At 38.4% G+C, this 27,047-nt stretch overlaps 1 protein-coding gene across 2 annotated transcripts in view; it reads left to right on the top strand.

The window, feature by feature from the left end:
• Positions 1-26,560, top strand: part of TRIM24 (tripartite motif containing 24) — a 127,076-nt gene extending 100,516 nt beyond the window's left edge. For both annotated transcript variants that reach the window (XM_033195006.1, XM_033195005.1), the window contains exons 10-19: positions 5,023-5,196; positions 8,346-8,519; positions 11,235-11,370; positions 14,145-14,217; positions 15,160-15,328; positions 16,852-17,177; positions 18,160-18,292; positions 19,341-19,415; positions 21,096-21,245; positions 21,978-26,560. In XM_033195006.1, the coding sequence (XP_033050897.1) occupies positions 5,023-5,196; positions 8,346-8,519; positions 11,235-11,370; positions 14,145-14,217; positions 15,160-15,328; positions 16,852-17,177; positions 18,160-18,292; positions 19,341-19,415; positions 21,096-21,245; positions 21,978-22,187 (1,620 nt within the window). In that variant the 3' untranslated portion in view covers positions 22,188-26,560. The remainder of the gene's footprint in view (positions 1-5,022; positions 5,197-8,345; positions 8,520-11,234; positions 11,371-14,144; positions 14,218-15,159; positions 15,329-16,851; positions 17,178-18,159; positions 18,293-19,340; positions 19,416-21,095; positions 21,246-21,977) is intronic.
• Positions 26,561-27,047: the final 487 nt, after the last annotated feature.

The following is a 27,047-nucleotide window of genomic DNA, read 5'->3' as shown; positions in this document are numbered from 1 at the left end:
GGTGGATGTTTACTGTAGCCTGGTTCACAGCATACAAGTCCTGCACTAGCCTATATTCTCCAGACAGCTTCCGTAATGGCAGGAGTGGAGTGTTCCAGGGTGACTGGCATTTGACTACAAACATGATTCCGTGTTTGTAGAGTCGCTCACTCTGTTTGTGAACACCTCATAAGGCTTCTGGGAAAAGCAGGTACCGGCAAACCGAACTGTGGTTGCCCCTGGTTTTAGCTTTACTACCACTGGCACCTAATCTTTAGCCAGCCCGGGTGGGTTATCTTCAGCCCATACTCCAGTAATTTTATTCAGTAGCCTCTGTAATTCAAGTATTCCTGGTTCGTGAGACAGTTTTGGTGGCTTTGTGTATAGCCTCCATTCCTTGGTTTGCTGGACGGTAAGGGTTAACACCATGGCCTTTGGGTGAGTCAGGTTTAGAGTTATATCCTCTTGCGGCCCAAAAGCAATCTGTGCTTGCAGTTTTCGGAGTAGGTCTCTCCCCAGGAGGGGAACTGGGCAATTTGGGAGGTATAGGAATTCATGTTGGACCTCTGGTCCTCCTATAACAAACCTCCTTGGCTGACAAAATGGCCTCTTCTCTGAGACCCTCCCTGGTGGCCCCGAAAATAGTTGTATAGTTTTTGGATAGTGGTCCTATGGGTAGGGTTACTACCAAGTGTTCAGCCCCAGTGTCCACCATAAAGTCCTTTAGCTGGCCCCCCACTTCTAATGTGACCATGGGCTCCTGGGGGCCTAAGGAGAAGGAGCCCGGTCTGTCCTTGTCCTTGTATTCTTCAGTCCCTGCCAGCCCAATCAGGTCAGTATCTGGTTCCTTCAGGGTGCAGCAGCCTTTGACGAGTGGATTTTTTGTTTCGCAGCCTCGGCCATTTTCTTCACTGCCATCTGGATACTGATTTTTCCAGTGTCCCCTTTTGCATCATGCACATTGGTCCTTATCTAGCTCAGCGAGCTTTCGAGCCTCTGTCCAGTTTGGCCCCATCTGCATCTGCACCCGTGTCCATGTCCGTGCCCCCTCGCAATGCTAGCTTCCATGAGGGCCACTGCTAACATATCGGCCTTTTTCCTAAGGGTCTGATCTGCTTCCTTTTTTGCCTCTTGGTCATGGTTAACGTACCACCTTGGTGGCCACTCCTATAAGCTGGGTGGCATTCATGCCTGCAAAACTCTCTACCTTTTGCATCTCGCACTTGATGTCACCCTGGGCTTGTCCTACAAATACCGTGTTCACCATGCACTGATTTTCAGTGACCTCAGGGTCAAACAGAGTGTAAAGCTGGAATGCCTCACAGAGTCTCTCATAAAACTGGCTAGGGCTCTCATCAGCTCCTCGAAGTACTTCTGAGATATTTCCTATATTGATTGCCTTTTTCCTGCCTTCCTTTAGCCCTTGCAAGAGTGCTTCTCAGTACTTCTGTAGGTACTGTAATTGGACTGCATCATTTGAATCCCAGTAGGGGTCTGCTTCTGGGAACTGGTCCTGAGTGCATGCCTGAATGTTAAGTGTGCCTTCAGGTGCACTTGCTTCCAGCCAGCAGAGAACTGCCTGGGTTACCCTCCAGCGCTCCTCAGTGTTACACAGCGTCAAGAGGAGCTGCTTACGGTCTGGCCAAGTTAGATTGTGTGTCTGGAAGATGGACTGCATTAGATCTATGAGGGCCTGAGTCTTCTCCATGTAGGAGGGGGTATGGTGTTTCCCATTTAGGAGATCAGTGGTTGTAAAAGGCTGGTAGATGAAGGTCCATTGCCCCCCTTGGACTTGACCTGGTTCGTCATAATAGATGGGTCCCTGTGTCTCCCTGAGAGGCATCTGCATAGCCCAAGCGTGACCAGATCGGAGGCAGCCTGCTTGATCATCTTGTCTTTCTTCCCTGACCTCCTAGGGTTCCGATCTTTCCTTCTGGGGTGAGTCTTGGAGCATGTTACAATCTGAATCTGACTCTTTGGGGGCCGTTGGCCTCTGTAAATGGGGGTAGATTCGAATATATGGAAGAGGAATTTCTATCTCCTCTGGCAGTTCCTGCAAAACTGGTTTCTCTTGCCCTTCCCATGACTTTTCCTTTGTCTCCATATTTGCCAGCGAAGCTGAGAATTTACTTTCACTTTAGGCTCGGTCTGAGCCACAAGCATTTTGCAGTAAGCTGCCAGGCAGGGCTGCAACCATGCAGGTCGAGTTTGAACTATATTTAGCCATGAGTCAATATAAGGGAATTGGTCTGGGTGCCCTGGCTGTCATTCGACCCCAGTCACCACCTTAAATACATGGCCAATTGTTTCCCTATCTATAGTTCCTTCCGCTGGCCATCTGACACTGAAAGAGGGCCATTCTATTTCACAGAGAGTTCTCAGCCTCTGAGGGGTCAACTTCATCCCATAATCCCCTGCATAACCTTTGTTACAATTTTTTCACATACAGTGTAATGGGGTGGGTTTTGACGACTTCCCTCCCATTTCCTCCCAGTTACAGCGCAACACACTCTTTTGCTTCAGACCGATTAGACTGTCCCCCTCGCAGGAGTATTTCAGACGCCACTTAGCATTGAAGGCTCCATTTTGACCCTGACAAATACTAAATTGTGGGGCACCTCCCTAAGCCATATGCGGATCACCTCTAGTCCCGGTCGGTCCCACAGTTCGCTCAGAGTGTACGGTCTATGCAAAGAGACCTGCAGCCCCCACACGTCACTCCCCACGTTGGTTCCTCCTGGAACTGCCTCTTTCACACACACTCACACACTTCCCCGCTCCCAGTTCCCCTTTCTCAACCGACTCTGCGAGCCACTTTTGTGCCCTGGGTCGGTTGAGGTGTGAGTTTCCCTGTCTTTGCAAGCCACTCTCATGTCCTGTGTCAGACCACTAGTTACTCCCCGGGAGGTGATCAAGCTCCCCTTCCGTTCTTATGGGACAGGTCCTGCCTCGGGCCCAAACCTTACCGCGATCCTGTAGTGCACTGTTCCTGGAATCATCCTGTACCCCCTTAGGTTCCATTGTGCTGTCAGGTAGGGTCGTGGGAGAGCCGATCACCCCTCCGGATTGAAGTTCTCCCAATGGTGCCTGGGGGCATGGGTCTCCCCCAGCCCGGGGCTCCAGTCCCACAGGCAGAGAGACAGTAAACCTGTCATCTCCAATCCTGGGCGAGCCCCCAGAAAATGTTTTGGGAATCAGAGGACTGGAGAGACCAATAGGTGGAACAGGAGGATTTTAAGTGGCCACTGGCCCAACGGATTCACATCCAAAGGGTAGGCCCCGAACAAAGACAGGGCTTGACTTTTATACACACTTCTGAAAGGGGGTTGGCTAGTTTAAATGGCACAGTGGGAATCTAATGGCGTGAAACTCGTGGTACAGGCAAGCAGGCTTACAGAAGCAGAACAAAGGCAGTTAATCAAACAGTGACAGGTTACGTAATCCTTAGCATAGTTTGTGACCTTGCAGCTGCTTTGAAGGAAAAACAGGAACTTACAAAACTTGGAAATTGAGTAATGGTAAGGCGGATGAGGAGATAGTAAAGGAATTTGATTTTCTTAACCTTGCTCTGAGGGGGTGTTGGGAGAGAGTCTCTGGAGCTCTTTCCTTTGGGCTCTGGCTTTCCAGATAGTTTTATCAAGGCTTTGCCAGGGCCCTGCCTATTGCTGGCCTTGGAGTGAATCAGCTAAGTACAGGAAAACTTGTTTTTCTCTTTTTAATTTCTGCTTCAGCCTCGCTTGTGATTCCTTCACCCAGCCTTCCTATAATCAACCAGGGTTGTTCTTGGAGACTTGGCTTTGATGATATGTTTTCTGGCCAGGCACAGTGGGTCAAGCCTTTAATCCCAGGACTTTGGGAGGCTGAGGTGGGCTGATCACTTGAGGTCAGGAGTTCAAAACCAGCCTGACCAACAGGGCAAAACCCCATCTCTACTAAAAATACAAAAATTAGCCAGGTATAGTGGGGGCATTCCTGTAATTCCAGCTACTTGGGAGGCTGAGGCAGGAGAATCACTTGAACCCAGGAGGCAGAGGTTGCAGTGAGCCAAGATCGGAACGAGACTCCATCTCAAAAAAAAAACAGAAAATATGTTTTCTTCTATGGAGACTCATCCTCTAAGTTGTAATTAGTCAGTATCTTAACAGCCAGCTAAGCACCGGAACATGTTTTGGCAATGATATGGCAGACTAGATTTGGATTAAAGTCTTGGTGTGCCGCTTGATATTAGCTGTGTGACTTTTTTCAAATTATCTATGTTTTCAAACTTTTAGTTTCCTAATTTACAAAACAAAAGTAATAATACCTACTGCATAAGGCTCAATGACATAATAATATGTAAAATGCCTGGCAGGGCTCAATAAGATCTAAAACTTATTAAGTGTTATTAATATCAACTATTTTCATTATTAACAATTTGTTTATTTTGAGTACACCCACTGAGCCAGACTACTTGTTCAAATCCCAGCTCCATGCTTTACTGTCTTTCTTAATCTTGGGCAAGTTACTAAATTTTCTGTGCTTTATTTTAGTTTTCTTATCTATAAAATAGAAATAATCTGTGCTTTATAATATTGTTAAGAATAAATTAGTGAATACATGTGAAGCACTTAAAGCAGTATCTGGCATTTAATAACTGCTCAATAAGTGTTAGCAATTATTATTCTACCATCACTTTATTTTTAGGAGGTCTCAAAAGGGTAGTTCTCTGTGAAAGATAATTGGGAAGGACTTAGAAGGATACCAAAGACACATTTTACCTACTTCCCAACATGGCCTAGGTCCAGTACTGGTACAATCTACTTACAAAATCTAGGTGGCAAGCCCTCTCCCAAGGTTCTTTCCTAATAAGGTTCTTTTAAAAAAGTTGTTTACACAAATTCTGAAAGTCTGCCCATCCCCCACCCCTCATTCCCTTATGTAAATCTTGATTGATTGATCTGTGGCAGAGTTCTGTTTTTCTGTAAAAGTTTTATAAGATAGAGATTTATAATTTGTTTTTCAGAAGAAGATTGTTACTAAATTGATTTAATTTCTTTTTTCTAGCAACCCCCTCCACGTTTGATAAACTTTCAGAATCACAGCCCCAAACCCAATGGACCAGTTCTTCCTCCTCATCCTCAACAACTGAGGTATCCACCAAACCAGAATATACCACGACAAGCAATAAAGCCCAATCCCCTACAGATGGCTTTCTTGGCTCAACAAGCCATAAAACAGGTATAGATCTACCTTCTTTTCTCAATTGCTTGTTCTGCTGCTTTCTACTTTGAAATCACAATGAATTTATAGATTAAGCAACAGCAAATAAAGAGCCAAGAGCAAGCTTTCTTTTTCATTTTGTAAATAATGTGAATTGCAAAGTTTGATGCTTTTTATCAATAAGAGAAATTAAACCACTTATATAGAAGTGAAGGCCCAATATAATCAATGACCATAGGTATTAATTTTTATAATATGGTATGGATAACTTTTAGGTGAGTATATTAAATTTCCTAAGATAAAAGTTTTCTAACAAATACAAGTTACATTCCACAAAATAGAACAATAAATCAATATTCGAAGTGTCTCAAGAAGATTTCTTGGAAACAAAATTATAGCACAGTTTCAAGAAGGAATACATATATATCTAATGAAGTTTAATATTTAATGCATATTTAATATGATACAGCTTATTTTTTTATTTTCATTTTTTATTTTTTTTGAGACAGAGTCTCTCTGTTGCCCAGGCTGGAGTGCAGTGGCACAATCTTGGCTCACTGCAAGCTCCGCCTCCTGGGTTCACGCCATTCTCCTGCTTCAGCCTCCCCAGTAGCTGAGACTACAGGTACTTGCCACCACGCCCGGCTAACTTTTTTTGTATTTTTAATAGAGGCAGGGTTTCACCGTGTTAGCCAGGATGGTCTCAATCTCCTAAACTCGTGAGCCACCATGCCTGGCCTTTTTTTTTTTTTTAAATGGAGTCTCGCTCTGTTACTCAGGCTGAAGTACAGTGGCATGATCTCAGCTCACTGCAGCCTCTGCTTCCCGGGTTCAAGAGATTTTCTTGCCTCAGCCTCCAGAGTAGCTGGGATTACAAGTGCTTGGTTAATTTTTGTATTTTTAGTAGAGACAGGGTTTCACCATGTTGGCCAGGCTGATCTCGAACTTCTGGCCTCAGGTGATATGCCCACCTCAGCCTCCCAAAGTGCTGGGATTACAGGTGTGGGCCCCCATACCTGGCTGTATTATTTATATTCTTAATGTCTTCAGGTAAAAATATTTTCTGTGTTTTACGTTATCCTAAAGTGAAAGTTATCACAGTGTTTTTTCTTCTCAAAGCTCCTGTGACAACAGCTTGTCTAGCCGATTGTAGACTGATTTTGGTTTAATTTTTTTCTCCAAGACCAAGATAAAAGATGATGCAATTTTCATAATTCTGTAACATTCATTTTAATAAAATCATTTTAACATTCTAAAAGTATTCACATTCTGTGTCTACACATATGTTTGTATAATCAATTTGGCTTTGCTATATCATCACCAAATTCTCTTAAACAATATTTTAATTATTTAAAATAAAATTCATACCAAGTATTTCATTATTTGAAGGAAAGTAAAAAGCTTCAGTTTGGCCTTAAATTCTGCTTATTTACCTAAGAATTTTGTGGCACTTAGTCTTTTCACATCTCACTTGCCTCAGCTATAAAATGAGTATCTTGCAGAGTTAATGTTGAGAGTTTAAAGTATACACAAGCACCTAGCACATGCTCAGTACTCACATGTTTACCTCTTCTCTATTTATTATATTTTAATGAGTAGGCACTCTAAACATATTTTTTTTAAATGGTTGTTGACCAAAATTGTAAACATGAATGAATAAGTGAACAAGCTAGGAAAAAAATCTAGTGGGAAATTGGTTTTAAGTAGTAGATGAGTTTAACAAATTAGCATGTACTCATACAGTGGAATACTTTCAGATATTAAGAAAATGCAATAATCTAGATATGATTTTCTGAGTATGTGAGGAAAAGCATGTTAAATAATTTTTGTGAGGTGTTATCTCATTTGTGTGTGTGTTTTCCTCCAGCCTCATCATGTACATAGAAAAAAACCTGAAACGATCCACCAACTGATTGTTCTTGGTAGAGGAGGAGGAAAGGGGGCATAGGGGTAGGGAGTATGAGGGAGGAGTAGGTGGTAAAGAGGACATTCATGTCCAACTATGTTTCTGTATGTAGTTTTTACAATAGAATATATAAATTAGGTTTTTCACAATTAAAATGTTTCAGACACTGTCTCTCTATATAGTGCTGTTCATTTATGAATGACCATGTTTGGAAAATACAGCGTCTTGCAATATTCTTAGTTATTTTTCTTCTCCCAGCATGAAAATTTTCAAACATAATACAAATTGAAAGAATTATATAGGGAACATTTTGTTCTGCTTGCTTTATTACATATTTATTCCTTTGTCCATTCATCAAGTCATCCTTTTTTTTTTTTTTTTTTTTTGAGGCGGAATCTCGCTCTCTGTAGCCCAGGCTGGAGCGCACTGGTGTGGGGTCTTGGCTTACTGCAACCTCTGCCTCCTGGGTTCCAGTGATTCTCCTGCTACAGCCTCCCAAGTCGCTGGGATTACAGGTGCCCACCACCACGCCCAGTTAATTTTTGTGTTTTTAGTAGAGATAGAGTTTCACCATGTTGGCCAGGCTGGTCTTGGAACTCCTGACCTCAAGTGATCCACCCACCTCGGGCTCCCAAAGTGCTGGGATTACAGGCGTGAGCCGCCATGCCCAGCCTATCATATTTTTCAATAGGTTTTGAGTAAATTGCAGACAGCAGCATTCTTCACTTCTATATACTTCAGCAAGCCTGTCATCATCTTAATGTGTTTATCTCAGCTGGAATGATAGTACTTTCCTCGCATATTTATCGAGGCCTAATTAATCTCTTCATATATGAGAAAGAGGAATATAAAATCCCCAAAGCACCAGTCTGTAGCTTATTGTTTTCAGATGTTTCAGATAGGGATAGAAGAAATGTATGTTTTCAACCCTCCATCTTTAACTTGAAGTTGCTATGTATATATTTACTTTTTTTTTTTTTTTCCAGTATGTATAAACCTGCCAAGATTGGGTACTGTGATTTTCTGGTATATATTAACTGTTGTCTTCCAGTAAAAATCAGTGCTTTTTACTGTTTTTTTTTTTTTTTTTTGACAAGATTAATGAAAATTATATATACTTGTACAGTCTTTCCCTGTCCCATTCTCCTTCCATGTAAATTACAGTTGAACTCTTCTACTTCATTTTGTGTGAGTGATTAGATAGACTTTGTATTTTATAAGCTTGTTGATAGCCTTTGTTCTTCCCTTCTTGTTACTGTAGTGGCAGATCAGCAGTGGACAGGGAACCCCATCAACTACCAACAGCACATCCTCTACTCCTTCCAGTCCCACGATTACTAGTGCAGCAGGATACGATGGAAAGGCTTTTGGTTCACCTATGATCGATTTGAGCTCACCAGTGGGAGGGTCTTATAATCTTCCCTCTCTTCCAGATGTAAGTAGACACAAAATTTATACTAGCGTCTGTTGAAAATTGTCCGCCGGGTACAGTGGCTCACTCCTGTAATCCCAGCACTTTGGGAGGCTGAGGCAGATGGATCACTTGAGGTCAGGAGTTCGAGACCAGCCTGGCCAACGTGGTGAAATCCTGTCTCTACCAAAAAATACAGAAATTAACCAGGCATGGTAGCACACGCCTGTAATCCCAGCTACTTGGGAGGTGGAGGCTGTGGTGAGCCGAGATCATGCCACTGCACTCCAGCCTAACAGAGCAAGACCCTGTCTCAAGAAAGAAAGAAAATTGTTAGTGAATTTGGATCTGGTAGAAGGCATGAATTTGTTGGATTATAGGTTGTTCGTTTTTACAAGTTAATTTTAATCCTTTAGAATATTACAGCAGTAGTAAAAGTAAAAAGATTATGAACATTGAACACATAACCTAATGTTTTTCAAGCCACCAAAGTTAAAGGTGTTTGTAAATGAGTGATTATGGTGATGGATCATGGAATCTAAGCTGGGAAAGGAGAAAAATGAGGACATGGAAAGATAAGCTGGGAAGTTGAATGGCTGGACATCAGAAGAGATGAAGACAAGTTTAATAAGAGAAATCCTGTTAGATCATACTGACAAGTGCAAAATTACCTCTGGTTTATATTACATGTGAATTAACTCACTCTCCAAACTCTTTGTCAGTATGACTTTTTGTTATTTATTATATTTTTAAATGACTTTTATTTTTAATAGAGATGGGGGAGACTCCCTATGTTACCCAGGCTAGTCTTGAACTCCTGGGCTGAAGGGATCCTCCCGCCTGGGCCTCCTAAAGTGCTGGGATTACAGGCATGAGCCACCACACCCAGCCAGTTTGACTATTCCAAAGGGAGAAATTCTACATTCTGTAGACGTATCTCTATATATAAGTTGATTCTGTGTTTGATCCTTTTTTTAATCTAAGGTTAGATAACCCACTGTCGTGCACATACACATATGCAACCTAACGTTAAGAAGCTTTTAGGAAATATCTTGTACTCTTTACTTGGATTGAATTACCTGTAAGATTGTGAAAAGAACTTTTTTATTTTCATTATTTAATTTGTTTTTCAAGTTGAGATCAATTAATATTTCCTAATAGTTGCATTGTTAATCTTACCAGAGTCATTCCACTTTTAAAATAGTTTTGTATACTTTAAATGAGTAGGATACATATATTTTTTCATGCATGGATGGTTCATAGGAAAACTTATATCTAATCCCCATAGTTTTATTTGGTTTTTAGGATTATCCCACAACATGAACAACTTTCTTTGTATTAAGTTCTCACGAATTTAGTCATTCTAGTACTTTTTGTACTCTGAAAAATATTGGCCAAGTATTGCCAAAAGAATATTAAAACAAAAATGACCCTGTGTATTAACCACCCAGCCCGATTTCCCCTGCCCCCGAACCCACAGGAAGTAAAATTCTGCTTTTTCCTCTGCAGATCTCATACAGGTGAACCTTTTTCTACCAGCCTTTCTTACCTGAAATTCCTCTTATGAATTACAGAATAAACTAAAATGAGTGACTGTTTTCTCATTTCTCCCAAAGGAGCTTCATAACTAGTACCATTCTAGGTGCATAAGCAAGAAATTGATTAATTATATACAAACTGTGCCCTATGGCTGTAGAACTTAATTATCTTATAGAATCCTGGATGAACAAGAGTAGAACTATGTTAAAGAATTGAACTGGCGGTGAAACCTCGTCTCTACTAAAAAATACAAAAAACTAGCCGGGCGAGGTGGCGGGCTCCTGTAGTCCCAGCTACTCGGGAGGCTGAGGCAGGAGAATGGCGTAAACCCGGGAGGCGGAGCTTGCAGTGAGCTGAGATCCGGTCACTGCACTCCAGCCCGGGTGACAGAGCGAGACTCCGCCTCAAAAAAAAAAAAGAATTGAACTGGATTTTAAGCCCAAAGACATTGGTGGGAAATTTGGTATATGTAGGCATGAAAGAATTTTTGTGCCTAAAGCAGTAAACTCTTACTCATTAGGGATTTATAAGTATTTTTGCCTGGCAGTGGATAAGGAAAACAGTGGTTATTTGTATTCCTGTTACATTAAAGCAAGAATCTTTGGGGTTCATCTTTTCTCCTACAAAACAAGAGTAATGTATTCAGTGAGGTTAGTGCTATAGATACATGGACTTCATCTATCTAGCACATACCCAGAGTATCAGTTGCTAAAGTATCCCTTTCAGAGGGTCCACTAGGTCCTATCTATGTGAGGCTAGATTTTCTTCATATTTTTCAAGCAAAACCGTACACCACAATAGATTGAATGCTGTTTAGGGAGACAGTAAAGAGATTTGCAAGAAATGTAAAATTGTGGTAGTCTTCTCACCAAGTTTATGTTTTTCATATGACAACCTTTTGTCGTTTCTTTATACATTAAGAATTTTTTTTCAATTTTTAAGAGTGTGAATGACATGATACTCCTTTTGACTCTTGTTTCTGAAATACTGTCCTCAATATTTTACTAAGGTGAAACACTAAGATAGTGAAAACCTTTATTCAAGGTTGTTTATGGGGAAAATATGTTAAAACTTCTCAAATGTGGTATCTATGTTTTGTTATTTGATAATAATTAAGTTATTGAAGCTTTCTTATAAATTTAAAAGTAGCTTTTAACTTGCAAAGTCAGAATGCCCTGAAATAATTTCTTTTCTTGTAAGATTGACTGTTCGAGTACTATTATGCTGGACAATATTGTGAGGAAAGATACTAATATAGATCATGGCCAGCCAAGACCACCCTCAAACAGAACGGTCCAGTCACCAAATTCATCAGTGCCATCTCCAGGCCTTGCAGGTAAAGTGGGCTTCTTTTGATTTTTGTGAAAGTTTTTCTAGTTTTCACTTAACTTGGAATAAAAAATTACCCCTCTTCCCCTTCTTTTTTGTTGAATGCTTAATCTGAGTTTTTCACTATGTAAAATTAGTATGCTTTCAAAGAAAACAAAGGTTAAATTTCTTTATCCTTTCTTTCGGGTCAGTCTCACTCTGTTGCCCAGGCTAGAGTGCAGTGTTGCGATCATAGCTCACTGCAGACTTACTCCTGAGCTCTAGCGATCTCCCACTTCAGCCTCCTGAGTAGTTGGGACTGTACGTGTGCTGCTCTACCAAGCGTGGCTAATGGTTTTTGTTTTTTGGTAGAAGCAGTCTTGAACTTCTGGCCTTAAGCGATCCTTCTGCCTTAGCCTCCCAAAGCTTTGGGATTACAGGCGTGAGCCATCATACCAGGCCTTCTTTACCTTTTCAATTTCAACAGAACTTCCCACCATTATAGTACTTCCAGGGGGAAATTGGTGTTATCTTCTCTCTTATTGATAAGTTGCGTGTGATGTGATCTTTAAGATGCAATTTGCCTAGGGTCAAAATGTATTAGTGACAATAAGTAAAAATATCACTCTTTTGGTGATTTGTTTGGTGTTTAATTGTGTTTGTGAATCTTAACATACCTACTCATTTCCTCTGAGAGAAAAACTCTAATATTACTTCTGAGGACATAGGTACCTTAAACCAAAATATGAAAAGAGGATAATTAAGTCACTCACCAGTCACATGAACACAATTTAAATGGGGATGCCTATCTTAAACAAACTTACGACAAAATATGGCAGAGAAACTTTTATCATATGACAGGTTTATACAAATAAGGAACATATGTGGTATTGCCAAAGGACATGATGAAGTAGATAATTCCCTAAAGAGGAAGTACATTTATCCAATATGCAGAGGAGACAAAAATGTCATTCTTACTAGTGGTCATAAGAAAAATCAAAACAAAGATAGAATTTCTAAGTTACTGAATTAGCTAAGATTTAAATAATAAAAATAGTCATTGAGAATGTGAGAGGTACTCTCATACATAGGTGGAAGGGGTATGAATTGGCAAAACATTCCTGGAAATCATCATAGCAATATTACTAAAGTTTACATTTTTCTAATATTGTACTGTGGGCCAGACTGTGGGCAAAGTACCTTTATATGTATTACCTAGTAGGATATTTGCTTCAAGGGGCTTGGGAAATGTATGTATCCTTGAACCCAGTAATTTCCATTTTAATACCCCAATTATAAGAAAATAATTAGGAACTGGATAGGCAGAACATATGTATTAATATTTATATTACTATTTATTAAAGCATTATTTGCAGTAGTTAAAATTTTGAAGCAGTGCCCAAATATAAGAGAATAAAAATAAATTAGAATGTGCTTACTTGTAAGCAGAATATTATTTAGCTATTCAAACAATGGCTTATATAGAGTTTTTAATGGCATGCTCATGGAATACTGTTTAGTGAAAACAAGTATACAGAATCATATAAAAGATGTAAAAGTATGTTTAAAACTGGAAAGAGATATATCAACCTTAGCAGTGTTTATATATGGATGGAGAAGTTATGGGCTACTTAAATGTTATATCTTTTTATAGTTTTCAACTATTCTGAAATGAAGCATGTATTCTTATATTATCAGAAGATTATAAATAGCCATTGTTTTGATTGATTTTGAGGCAGGGTGTTACTCTGTTGCTCAGGGTGTAGCAATCATGGCTCACTGCAGCCTCAGCTTGGGCTCTAGCAATCCTCCTGCTTTAGCCTTCCCAGTAGTGGGGACTACAGGTAGGTGCCACCAGGTCTGGCTAATTTTTTTGTTGTTGTTTTGTTTTGTTGTTGTTGTTAGAGATGGGTCTTTTTTGCCCAGGCCTTTTGTTTTATTTTTAAATGAAATTCTCCAGAGTTTACAAACCAATGAAATGGATTTTTTTCTCTTTATCAGCCATATCCTGTTGTTCATCAAACCTTTTAGAACTTGTCACTTCAAAATTTTTTTCTGCTTCCCACTTGGATTGTATTCCTACTGTTACTGTTTAGTTTGGGCCTTCATCAGTTCAAATCAAAATTATTTGCAGCAGTTTTCCTTCTTTCTTGGCTGCTTTTAATTAGATCATCCTTGTTCCTGTCTACACTACCACCAGAGCATAACTTCTTAATCTTTTTAGGGCAGTAGTCCAGAATCCCTCTTTTGCTTATTGCCTCAAGTCTGAACCCATTGATCTGACTTTGTGCCTTCCATTAGTTGGTCTCATTTTGTTTACTTGGTTTTCTTTTTTGAACTCCTTTTCTATCAGCCCATACCACCTTTCATTGTCTTCTGTAGCTTCCGCTGGCACTAGGGTCTCACTGAGATCTTACCCCTGTTACTGTAACACAGAAAGACTTGGCAATGTTTGGAGACGTTTTCGATTGTCACACCCCAAGCTGGGAAGTATAGAGAGATGCTACTGGTATCTAATAATTGGTGGAGACCAAGGATGTTGCTAAACATCCTAAAATGCAGAGACATTCCTCCACAACAAGGAGAATTATCTGGCCCAAAAGTCAATAGTGCAGAGGTTGAAAAACCCTGCCAGTGTAACAGGCTGTAACAGACTGCTGAAAAATTCAGCAACTACTTACTGTTTCATATAATTTAATCATGGTTCCCAGTTTCAATGTAGTGCTAAGTGAACACATTCAATAGGACTTCAATGCATAATTATTCATTCGTTTTATGAATGTATGATTTCCCCCTCCTCAGGACCTGTTACTATGACTAGTGTACACCCCCCAATACGTTCACCTAGTGCCTCCAGCGTTGGAAGCCGAGGAAGGTAAACTGACTAAACCATATTTTCTAGTACATAAAATCTCTAATTAGATTTCTCTTGCCAGTGTTCAACATGTTTTGATACTCAATATATTTTGAACAATTTCCTTTATCTTTAATTTTAATAAATTAGTTAAGGGATTAACAAAAGTACAAATTTACCTTTGAAGATAGAAGAATATTTGTCTATATGTTGAAAATAAGAAATGTTTGATATTCATATAATAGCAAAGAAAACATAAAAATGAATAGGTATAACAGTACACTATATAGAAACACAAACTTAGGGAAAAGATAAAATTTTATGCTAATTTGATCTCTAATGACTAAATATTGATTCTACTTTAAAATAAATGAATATACAGTTATTGAAATTCTATTTTAAGCAACTGCCCTCCTCTTCCCTGCATTATGCCTGAAAATTCCTCCTAGTGAACCCAGTTCTTACTTTCTTAATCATATGGAAGAATTGTCTGAGGGAGAAAAGTTTGCCTTTAATCCCATGAGAACATAGTAAATATCTGTAAAAGGTTTTTGTCCCACTACCTTCTTTAAATAGCATTGTTTAAATAAATGATTCTTTCATTGTCTTCACCAAAGTATTCACTTTGCTACTGACTAGAGAAGGAAATGAGAAAGCCTAAAATCAGATGCCAGTTCTAAGATACTAAATCTGGTTACCTAATTGTAAAGCCTCAGGTTTTTAAAAGTTTAGGTTTATTGAAACATCTTTCCAGATATATATTTAGATAGGTTAATATGTAAAACATTTTTATCATAAATGAAACTTGCATATAGCAGTTTCGTTAGGCATCATTAATTGCCGATGTAACATACTTATTGTTGTGAAGATACAGTATTATTTTAGAAAGTTGTTGTTATACTTTTTATGAGGTATTCAGCTTAACATTCTTAGATTGCTTTTTCTTCTCTCTCATACTTACAGCTCTGGCTCTTCCAGCAAACCAGCAGGAGCTGACTCTACACACAAAGTCCCAGTGGTCATGTTGGAGCCAATTCGAATAAAACAAGAAAACAGTGGACCACCAGAAAATTATGATTTCCCTGTTGTTATAGTGAAGCAAGAGTCAGATGAAGAATCTAGGCCTCAAAATGTAATTATGAATACTTGCAATACTATTCCTATGCATGGTGGATAGGGTGAGAGAAACTCTTAAATAGCTCTTAGGAGTTTTTTTTTAATGTTATATTTAAAGGGATTTAAAGACAATTTGAGGGAATCTCTCAGTAAATTAAACAAAAAGACAAAGATGGAAAAACAGGAAAGTTTTAAAAAATCAGAGGCTCAAATATGGAGACTGGGCAGCTAAAAAGAGATATTCTCTAACCAGAGTTTTATACCCAGGCAAATTATCAGACATGAAGATTAAACATTTTTATGCAAGTTCTCAAAATAATTCTTAAGTACTTATTCTCAGGAAGATATTTGATAATATGTATCATCAAAAATATAGTAAAACAAGAAAGAAGATATAAGATTCCAAAAATGGAATCTGACACAGAAGAAAAAGTCAACCCATAGTACAGCAGCAGCAGCTTGTGCAGTAGTCTCTAGCAGGAAGACATAGGACTCCAAAGGGAGAAAAATGCTTCAACAGTATTGAGAATCTCCTGCTGGAGATTGTGAGAATCACATAGAAATAGGTACCTGAAAAAATAAGGTAATTACAGAGTCTTAGTAAAAACTAAAAGTTGTACAAAAAGAAATGTCATAGTACATTTTGTGGGTCTACAGTGAACAATATTTACATAATAATGATATAAACAAACACCTGAGTACAAATGTAACGAAAAACTGTGACGCAATCAGGATATAACCTAAATATGTATGCATTCAACCAAAAATTGTAATTTTCAGAATACTTAACCAGTACAAATACTGATCAGTTGGAATAGATACTGGCAATAAATAGTTACACCGGTACCTACCAACTAAAAAAAGCAATGCTTAATAAAAACTAAGTTAAAGGGATGAGGTGAATGGTGGTGGTGGTTTTGTGTGTGTCTGAATGGAAGGACAGGGTTGGAGAGTCAGGATGTAAAAACCTAATCTCCTGATCTTCACTAGCAAGGATTATAGATGTATTGCAATCTTTAACAGTCATTTTATTTAGAAATATGGAGGTAGATGGCAGAAGAAAAAGCTAGGTTTGAAAATAGTACTTCCAAGGAATGAGTGCTTTTAACTATATCTACATTTATTACTTTGAAGTTTTTGAAAACATTTGAAGGAGACTGTTCTTGTTATAGATTTGAAATTTTTACCATTCTGGGCTTCAACAGAAAATTTAGATTCATCTTACAATTTGTGTATCTTAGGTATAATTTGAATGAACAGCTCCAGTGAGGTATATATATAGGTCATGTGACTGACTTCCACACTACCTAACCCGTTCTCTAATTTCTGTAGCCATCCCCAGACTCAGATTTTTTTTCTCTATTTTGATATTTTTCAGTAGAGGTCCATGTCTTCTATACCAGTTAGCAGTAAACATATACTCATGAAGATTCTTTTGAAGCAGCCAGGTGCTCACTAAAGAGTGGTCCTACAGCTCAGAATTGCATTAGTGATAAAATTTTTTAAACACCAGTTAAATATATATTTTTTCTACTACAGGCCAATTATCCAAGAAGCATACTCACCTCCCTGCTCTTAAATAGCAGTCAGAGCTCTACTTCTGAGGAGACTGTGCTAAGATCAGATGCCCCTGATAGTACAGGAGATCAGCCTGGACTTCACCAGAATTCCTCAAATGGAAAGTCTGAGTGGCTGGATCCTTCCCAGAAGTCACCCCTTCATGTTGGAGAGACAAGGAAAGAGGATGACCCCAATGAGGACTGGTGTGCAGTTTGTCAAAACGGAGGGGAACTCCTCTGCTGTGAAAAGTGCCCCAAAGTATTCCATCTTTCTTGTCATGTGCCCACATTGACAAATTTTCCAAGGTAAGATAGTACTTCCCTTCCCACATTCTTTTACTGTAAACTTTTGAAGATTACTTAAATGAAATTCCACTTGGCACAAATGTATACTCCAGAATCCCAGTGGATAGTCTAGGTTTTCCCATACCTTTCCGCTTATTCCTTGTGCTTCTTTCAAGAAATTAATCATTCAGCCTGAGCAACACAGGGAGACCCTGTCTCTACAAATTAAAAAATTAGCCAGGTGTGCTAGTGCATGCCTATAGTCCCAGCCACTCAGGTGGCTAAGGTGGGAGGATTGGTTGAGCCTGAGAGGTCAAGGCTACAGTAAGCTGTGATTGCACCACTGCACTCCAGACTGGGCAACAGAGCAAGACCTTTTCCCTAGTCATTATAAAAAGAAAATAACAGGCCCTTTAAATTATCACAACGTGTCACCATAGGGAACAATGTCCTTAGGCATAACAGCTACCAGTTTATTATGTCTTTTTTCCAGGCATTGAACTGTATCATTTACAAGTATTTCAAGTAAATTCTCAAACCCTATGGGGATGATGATCATCATCCTGACCAAGATGGTTAAGAGCCATTGGGTTGATCTCTCAGTTCTTGGAAGGCTATACTTTTGAAATTTTAATTTTATAAACTTAGAGTAACAAGAACAGTACAAAGAGCTTTTCTGATTTCTGAATCCTTTGGAGGAAAAGATTCAATTATGCCCTAGATATGTGAGCCCTAGATTAATGTGTTTTGTTTTTTTCTTTTTCATATATGTATCTCACACCTTCTTAACTAGATTTTGATGTTAGGCCCTTGCATTATGTTTCTGCTGTTTCCTCTCAGCATGGTGCAGTATACCTAGTGGTATGTGGTAAATGCTGAGTGATAAAAATCATGCCAAATAAACAATTCTGTATCATAGATGTCATGGAGGAGGTGGGAAAGGGAAATAGTGAAGAGAGGAAATGATGCATTAGAAATTCAAAAGTACATTGTCCCCCTACAGTGGAGAGTGGATTTGTACTTTCTGCCGAGACTTATCTAAACCAGAAGTTGAATATGATTGTGATGCTCCCAGTCACAACTCAGAAAAAAAGAAAACTGAAGGCCTTGTTAAATTAACACCTATAGATAAAAGGGTAAGTGTTTGAGTATTTCCAACCTAGCATGTTAGACAATTTTTTGGTAAGATGCATTATTGTACTGTGGTGCCTTTCATCAGAGAGATGTATATCCATCCAGATTTTATACTGATCCTTTCTATTTAGGAGTATTTTTTTTTTTTTTTTACAAAGGTATAACTTTCTTTAAAAAAAAAAAAAATCACGGAATTATGTGTGTTTTATAGAAGCTTATTGTACCTGAACAAGATGGAGTATGTAGCCTAGACTTTTAAATTTAATCTACCTTAAATAAATTTCTATTTTGTTTTATTTCTACCATAGATAAGTTTTTTCCTCAGAATTGCCACCAAGGAGTTGGGTTTTTTCTTTACTCTTCCTGGAAATAATTCTTTTTTTTTTAACCGAATGGGACTAGACTTATGCATCAAAGCCAACTGATGCATTTAACTGTAAATAACATTTACAGCTACCAAGTCAACACTTTGTTACCAAAAAAACACCTTTGCTAAATTATTAAATAGAACAATCAATCAATATGAAAGTTGTCATGCAAGAGGGGACGTGCCCATTCACTGCCAGTACTACTCAGTGGTTACTGGGATAAGCCCATAAGCAGGGACGTATGAATAGCAGAGCACATGGTTGGACCTTCTGCATGCAGAGAGGTGCTTTAGGTCTGTATGCACATTGAGAAGGTCCACCTCCAGTTCTCCTGAGAGACATACGTTCTTCCTTTATGGAGCATTACTAATTTATAATACACAGACTGGAGCAATAATTGCAAATTTATTGTTAGAAAACTTCAAATGGGGTTCTAGTGATTGTCTTAGTTCATTCAATTACAGGGCCTGCTCCCAAATACCATATATACCCTAAATTGTCAAGTAGTACAGTTCAGTTAATGATTGGGAAGGAGAACAAAACTCCAAGCATAATTTTTTTGTATTCATCTGAGTTTAAGTTTTTAGTCTGATACTTTGGAACCTCTGAGATTGTTATTTAAAATAAGCTGTGAATTCATTGTTTTATAATATTTTATCTGTTTTTATTTATTTTGGCTTAGAAGTGTGAACGCCTACTTTTATTTCTTTACTGCCACGAAATGAGCCTGGCTTTTCAAGACCCTGTTCCTCTAACTGTAAGTATTAATGTCATTTTGTGCATGTTTACACAGTGGAATGCTTTTCTGGAATTATTTATGAGAATCTAGCTTATATATCATTTTCTAGTATTTTTTAATATCTAAACCTTAAATCTTAATAATACATACTGAATGCTTTGATTCTACATAGGTACATTTTTAATAAGTGGCCCAAAACTTGTGTTCACTTCTCAGGTATTCTTTCTTCTTTTCTCATCTATTTTACTTAGTACTGGGATGTTTGGGGTGATTTCTGTTAATTGTCTGTATCTCAGGAGTTTTAGGCATGTTTCCAAAGCTGTTGGAAAAAAACTTTGTTTGAAATAAAGACATCTCACCCTGCTAAATTTCCCGTACTTATTTATAGGTCCAGACCTCAAGTAAATACGTAGACTTTACCAATACAAAAAAGTTGAGGTTCATATTGAAAGTTTGATGTGACTTTAATGCATAATTTTAGGGTGCTGGAAAGGGCCTGGTACCCCAAAAAAGTATTCTAATGTCTGAACCCAGGAGGCGGAGGTTGCAGTGAGCTGAGATCACGCCATTGCACTCCAGCCTTGGGCAACAAGAGCAAAACTCTGTCTCCAAAACAAAAAAATTTAATTTGTTCTACAGTTTGATAAATCTCAGATAAGTACAAAGTTAGAAGAATATCAGCTTAGTAAATACATTCAGCTGATAAACAGCTTCTTTCTTAAGAACAGGTTTGGAGAACCTGATATAGGAAATAAATACTTCCCAGGGAGAAGGCTCTTTTGTACCCAAAAGAAGCAGGGTATTGAATTGTGCTTTCTATTATCCTGGCTTAGAGTTACGTTATTACAACAGCACTGACAAAGTAGCCCCCTTTTTCTTAATAAATATCATCTCATTTCGTCTGTACAAAATGCTGTGAGTTTGGCAGGATTATCCCTATCTGGAATATGAAGAAACTGAGGTTAAGTAACTTACCCAGGACCGTGATACTGAGCAGCAGAGCTGGGGATTAAACCCAGATTTGAACTCCTTCTTCCTCTTTAACACTTGTTATATAATACATGCAGCAAAAACATGTCAGATTCTACTAGAATGATATTATTTCTAGTAATTGCTTTTTGTTTAATAATAAAGAAAGAAAATCTAGATGATTTAAGAGGGAATATGTGAAGACAAGTTTTTTCATTAAAAATAATTGGGACTGGGTGCAGTGGCTCATGCCTGTAATCCCAGCACTTTGGGAGGCAGATTGCTTGAACCCAGGAGTTTGAGAGAAGCCTGGGCAACATGGCAAAAACCCATCTCTATAAAAAATACAAAAATTAGCCAGCTATGTTAGCACATGCCTGTAGCCCCAGCTACACGAGAGGTTGAGGTGAGAAGATAAGCCCAGGAGGCAAAGTGCAGTGAGCCGAGATTGTGTCACTGCACTCCACCCTGGGTGACAGAGCAAGACCCTGTCTTAGAAAACAATAATTGGTTAAACTTCTTGGAAAAAGTAACCCAAACCTTTACCAGTATGTATGTGGAAGGCAGTGGGCACTTGTAAACACTGTTAAATGGGTTTCTTTACTAATGACAAATAGCACAGAGGAAAGCAATGAGAACATTCTGAATTTTAGAGCACATCTCATAGAATATATTTAGGACAAGGTAGAATTTAGCTATTTGTATTATAACATCTCATTCTTTTTAAAGGTGCCTGATTATTACAAAATAATTAAAAATCCAATGGATTTGTCAACCATCAAGAAAAGACTACAAGAAGATTATTCCATGTACTCAAAACCTGAAGATTTTGTAGCTGATTTTAGATTGATCTTTCAAAACTGTGCTGAATTCAATGAGGTGAGGCTAGGGGAGGGGAGGGGGCAGGAAGGAATAGCAGTGTGAAAATCATTTTATACTAAACACCTTGTCAACATGGGAGACCAAGATGTCTGAGTTAGAATAAATTTCCAGCTTTTCAGATCAGGGAATACAGGAGAGAATTTAGATAACTCTATCCACATTTATATTCAAAGGTTTATTAGATGGTGATGGAAATGTAAATTACAGCCGGTAACAGAAAGACAAAATATTTTTCTCTGACCTAAAATTATTATCATTCCCACCTTTATTTCTTATTTTTATGTTGATCTTGAAATATTAAGGATGTGGGCCAAATAGCTCTAATTTAAAAATTTCTCATCTGTCAGTTCATCTAAACATCTGTCAGACACAGGACCTTTTGCTGCTAGGTGGTTTGTTCTCTGTTACTCATTGTAAGAGTACTACATTTAATTTGTTTTAAAAATACCTGGTTCATGATCCTGTGGTTATGGAATCCTAACTGATACATCTTTGGCAATACAGTCCTACCATTACCACCTTCTTTTAGAATAATCCAGTCTTTTACTTTTTTCCACACTTAGGAATCTTTTATTTTAGCTGGCCTTCTGTACAGAAACTTTGTCTAGTCCTAGACTATTATTTCATGACTATGCATGAACATTTTTCAAAACAGCTCATTAATATATATAATCTGACAAGTCAAAAGTGTGTCCTTTCTTTACTCATATTTTTATTTTTACTCAACAGCCTGATTCAGAAGTAGCCAATGCTGGTATAAAACTTGAAAATTATTTTGAAGAACTTCTAAAGAACCTCTATCCAGAAAAAAGGTTTCCCAAACCAGAATTCAGGAATGAATCCGAAGATAATAAATTTAGTGATGATTCAGATGATGACTTTGTACAGCCCCGGAAGAAACGCCTCAAAAGCATTGAAGAACGCCAGTTGCTTAAATAATATGCAGCACCACTAGCTTGTGCTGGTTTTTAGATTTTTTTGTTTTCAAAAAAACATTTGTCAGTAATTTAACATCACTACAAAGAAGAGTTTGTGACTACTCTGATCTCTGTTTTGGACGTTTACTAGACTTTGATTTCCTTAATAGCCCATTTCTCTTAACCTCTTATCACTAAGAAAGGAGATGAATGGAAGAAAGAAAAAGGATGGAAGAAAGAAGCATTGAAAACAAAGACATTCTTCCCCCTTCTTGGATTTTTAAACCACAATCTGGAGCGATAGCTGCTGTAGAAAGGAAATAGACTTTGTATGAACTCTTCAGTTGAAAAGTATACGTGGTTTGGATGTGTGCGTTAATTCAGTTTTAGAAATGAATACCACTACCCATGAATTATATGGCCTGACAATATGAGTTAGGTGTACTGTACTAAAGAACAGTACTCCACAAACATGGGTGGTAACAAGAGTTCCATCCCAGGAGGCCAAACGGTGCAACAGAAGGGTAGGTTAGATGCTATTAAGAAGGCACCTAATAGTACATGATGTAAGATGGCAACTGTATTAAAGAAAAATCCGGAAAACAAATGTTTGATTTTTGTTTTTTGTTTTTATCTTGTCTGTAGAGGTGTTTGGTATAGCAGGTTTTCAAGGCCACTTTTTATACATTTCTAGATCTAGATTTTCAACTTCTTCCACTGAGGGAAGTATATACATTTGGTTTTGCTGTGTGTCTATGTGAGGTTTAACTGTACAGGTGATCCTTTTACAACAAGCCTCATTGTTTGCAGTATAGCTGTTAGTGGAACTATCCAAAATATAAATACAGCAGCGTGCACTGTATTTGATGTGAGGTTTCTTCATCTACTGGGCATTAAATATAAGTTCCTCTGAAAGGGACTCGTTTTTGTGGTTTTCATCTGTCTGTAATTTGGAATGAAAATATGTTGTGGGATTTTGGGAGCAGGCAGTTGGGGGGAATTAATAGTGATTTTTTTTCCTGAAGCATCTAATGTTTTTCTTTTGAGAGTCAGAACATCACATTTAATCTTTGATCTGACTTCTGATTTTATTCTCCTGATAGAGATACAAAAGACCTATCTTCTGAGGACAAGCATATTCTTAATGTGCCAGACCTACCCAGTTCAACTGATCTAGATAGAAGAAAATTGCTGTGCCATACACTAATCCAGCATTTGACACAATACCTAAATGGTTTGCCGAAATTAATCTTTATTTATAAAACATTAACTGGAGTAAATTTTTCTCCTTAGGATGATAGAATAAAAAGAGCTGACTTTAAAGAAGGCTATTATTTGCATTATATCACCTCCCATAAATTTAACATAGAAGACTTGGTTTTATCTACATGGCTTTACTTCTTAAAATGGAAAATACCCTGTGGCTAATTCATTGGGTTTTCAGGTATTGCTAAAGATAAAATTTAGGGAGAAAATAACTTGTTAGCGATAGCTTCCCGTTGTATATATATAGGTCTTGTTCATAATATGTCAATTACGTATTGTTAAAAAGTCCTAATCGCTTTTCCAAATATGTGTTACATGGTAATGTTTGTCATTGTTGTTTTAAAGTTGCATTTGACATTTGTTCTCCAAAGAGTGTTTGAACAGATTTTGATAACAGTGCACACACCTTTTGTCTTTTTTTGCTCCAGCATTTTATTTTTAGCACAGCAGCTGTGGAGCTTTTGCTAATTATTTTATTGTTGGTATCTTAGAATACTGTTCGTCTGACAGTTTATTCTTCCATACTTGTCTCCCGAGTTAAAACAGAGCAACACAGTTAAATTATTTTGAGAATCATTACAAAAAGGAGTTAGAACTTACCAGAGTAAAACTATAATTTCCTAAATGTGACTAATGAACCGCCAACTGTCACTATTACATTCAGTGCCATATTTATCTTTCAAAACAGTATTTGTTTCACCCTAACCATCTTTGGCTGAATGAAAGGCAGTTGAGAACCATCTTTTCGTCATACGTAATATATTAAAATACAATTATATTTAAAGTAAAGGTCTTGGGGCCGGGCACAGTGGCTCACGCTTGTAATCCCACCAGCACTTTGGGAGGCCAAGGTGGGCGGATCACAAAGTCAAAGAGTTCAAGGTCAGCCTGGCCAACATGGTGAAACCCCCGCTCTACAAAAAATACAAAAATCAGCCGGGGATGGTGGCATGCACCTGTAATCCAAACTACTCAGGAGGCTGAGACAGGAGAATCATTTGAACCCAAGAGGCAGAAGTTGCAGTGAGCCAAGATCTCACCATTGCACTCCAACCTAAGTGACAGAGACTCAGTCTCAAAAACAAAAAGTAAAGGTCTTGGGTTTCTCTCTGTAAATAGCTCTTGTGTAATAGTCTTTAGATTAATATCCTTTGACTTTATTAATAAGTACCTGTGTGCCCAGGTGGATCTCAGCTAAGTCATCCTTAAATTCTATTCAAATAGAAATAAACTATAAAATGAGCCTAACTATAACCCACTCATTTATCAAGCATTCCCCCAAAAGTTCAGTGCGATTCAGGTACCCTTGACCTAAACTTGTACAGTCCAGTGTACATCTTTGATAAACTCTGGAAGATTTCCCTCTGGATTTGGGATCAGGAGCCCAGTGGGCCCCCATTGCTGAATGTTTACCACACCTTTGGCTAGGGCTTATGGATGAGCAGACTACGTGGAAGCTAGGATTTACTCAGTTCCACCTCACTGACAGCTTTTCTAGGGGCCAAGCAACTGACTTTTCTGCGTAAGGAAGCCCAATTACTTGACCAGTGACATATATGGCCATGGCAAAAGTATAACTGGATGGACATAGACCATATTGAATGCAGAATACATTTTAGATCAGTATCTGGCATTGCAATCATTTTGCCTTTTGAATTAACATGCCCTGCTTGTCTTTTCTGAATGGAAGGGTAGGAAAGTAAAAAAAAAAAAAAAAAAAAAAAGAAGGTACTAAAAATGAAATGTAGTTTTAGTTTCTTTTCTAAGCTAAAGAACTGGCTTTACTACTACTATATTTTACTACCACACAGTAGTATAGATGTAGTATAACTTGGTTAGGAATGCTTTCCCAAAGGTTATCTCCATAGTCAAAAGGGTGAGCATACAGCTGATTGTTCCATTTATGAAACTGCATTTCAATATCCTATGCTGTTACTGTGCTTAGACACTTGGTTACATTTGAGTTCCAAGGAGAGAGAGTGAGAAGAGGAACTCCTCCTCTTGCTGAGCTATGGTCCAAATTAATGTGAATCCCAAAAGTAAATTGCTGCAAATGAATAAAAGGTTTTAGGTTTAAATTGAAGATATATTCATTTTAAGGTTTATATGTATTGGTTGTGAATGAGAGAAATTGAGTGATCTGACTGGCCATTAAAATTACGGTAAACAGGCCAGGCGCGGTGGCTCATGCCTGTAATCCCAGCAGTTTGGGAGACCGAGGTGGGTAGATCACCAGAGGTCAGGAGTTCAAGACCAGCCTTACCAATATGGTGAATCCCCATCTCTACTAAAAATACAAAAATCACCCAGGTGTGGTGGCACATGCCTGTAATCCTAGCTGCTCAGGAGGCTGAGGCAGGAGAATCAGCTTGAACCCAAGAGGCAGAGGTTGCAGTGAGCTGAGATCACACCATTGAACTCCAGCATGGGCATCAGAGCAAGACTCTGTCACAAAAAAAATTATGGGGAAAGGCCGCGTGCGGTGGCTCATGCCTGTAATCCCAGCACTTTGGGAGGCCGAGGCTGGTGGATCACCTGAAGTCAGGAGTTGAAGATCACCCTGGCCAACGTGGTGAAACCCCACCTCAACGAATATACAAGAAAATTAGCTGGGCGTGGTGGTGGGTGCCTGTAATCTCAGCTACTTTGGGAGGCGGAGGCAGGAGAATCACTTGAACCCAGGAGGTGGAGGTTGCCGTAAGCCGAGATCACACCATTGCACTCCAGCCTGGGCAACAAAAGCAAAACTCTTGTCTCAAACAAAAAAAAGAAAAGAAAAAAATTATGGTGACCACGCGTTCAACCATCTGATTTCTTATTGAAATTGAGCTCCTCCTTTTAAATAACCATTTATATATTTTTAAAAGTATTGTATAGCCCTATGTAAATTAATAGTTGATGTCTTTTTATAAATGTTTATTGCATATTTATCTTGAATGTGAATTTACTGTTGTAATTCACATGCTGGTGTTATGTTTCTGAGTGAGAATAATGCTTGCCAATCAGATCACAGATTTTTCTCCATGAAGGTTTTACTTATTGAGACGGACATCTAAGGTAGTAGTCTTCATTTTTAATTTTTGGGGGCAGATTGGTGCTTTGGTTTTAATAAAAATTAACTTTGATGGATTTTTACTGTCAATACTTGACCACAAGGATCTTTTAATGGGAAAATTACTGAATATTACTTCAGCAGAGTTCTAACTTTGAGTCTCCGTTACTACTCCTGTTGTTCCCCTAGCTGTAACACGGACACATGGGGCAAGCTACTAGTCCATAAATAGCTGTAATAGGAAAACGGTTTTTTAAAATTCTAACACGTGTATTTCACCGGCCTTAAAAGATTTTTTAAAAATTGACAGGAAGGAAAGCGGGTGGTAAATATCTTGGATTATTCTGCCTCATACCAGCCACTCCCAAACTAGAACGAAAGATGCCATGAAAACTTCTACTTGTCTGGAAGTTATTTGGGGAAGGAGGGAAAGACACAGAGTGGGGACTTTTGGAAGTCATTTAAAAAATTTAGCCATGTTAATTCCACTTGTAAAGTTTGAAAGGTTTTGATTCTCATAATTTCTGAGAGTTACTATGTTTTAAATTTACTATTGGATATTTA

The sequence above is a fragment of the Trachypithecus francoisi genome, unplaced genomic scaffold (genome assembly GCF_009764315.1).
Source record: "Trachypithecus francoisi isolate TF-2019V2 unplaced genomic scaffold, Tfra_2.0 Lachesis_group4, whole genome shotgun sequence".
NCBI classification, from domain to species: Eukaryota; Metazoa; Chordata; class Mammalia; order Primates; family Cercopithecidae; genus Trachypithecus; species Trachypithecus francoisi.
Note: the sequence above shows the minus strand (reverse complement) of the source record. Positions and strands in the feature narration are given on the sequence as shown.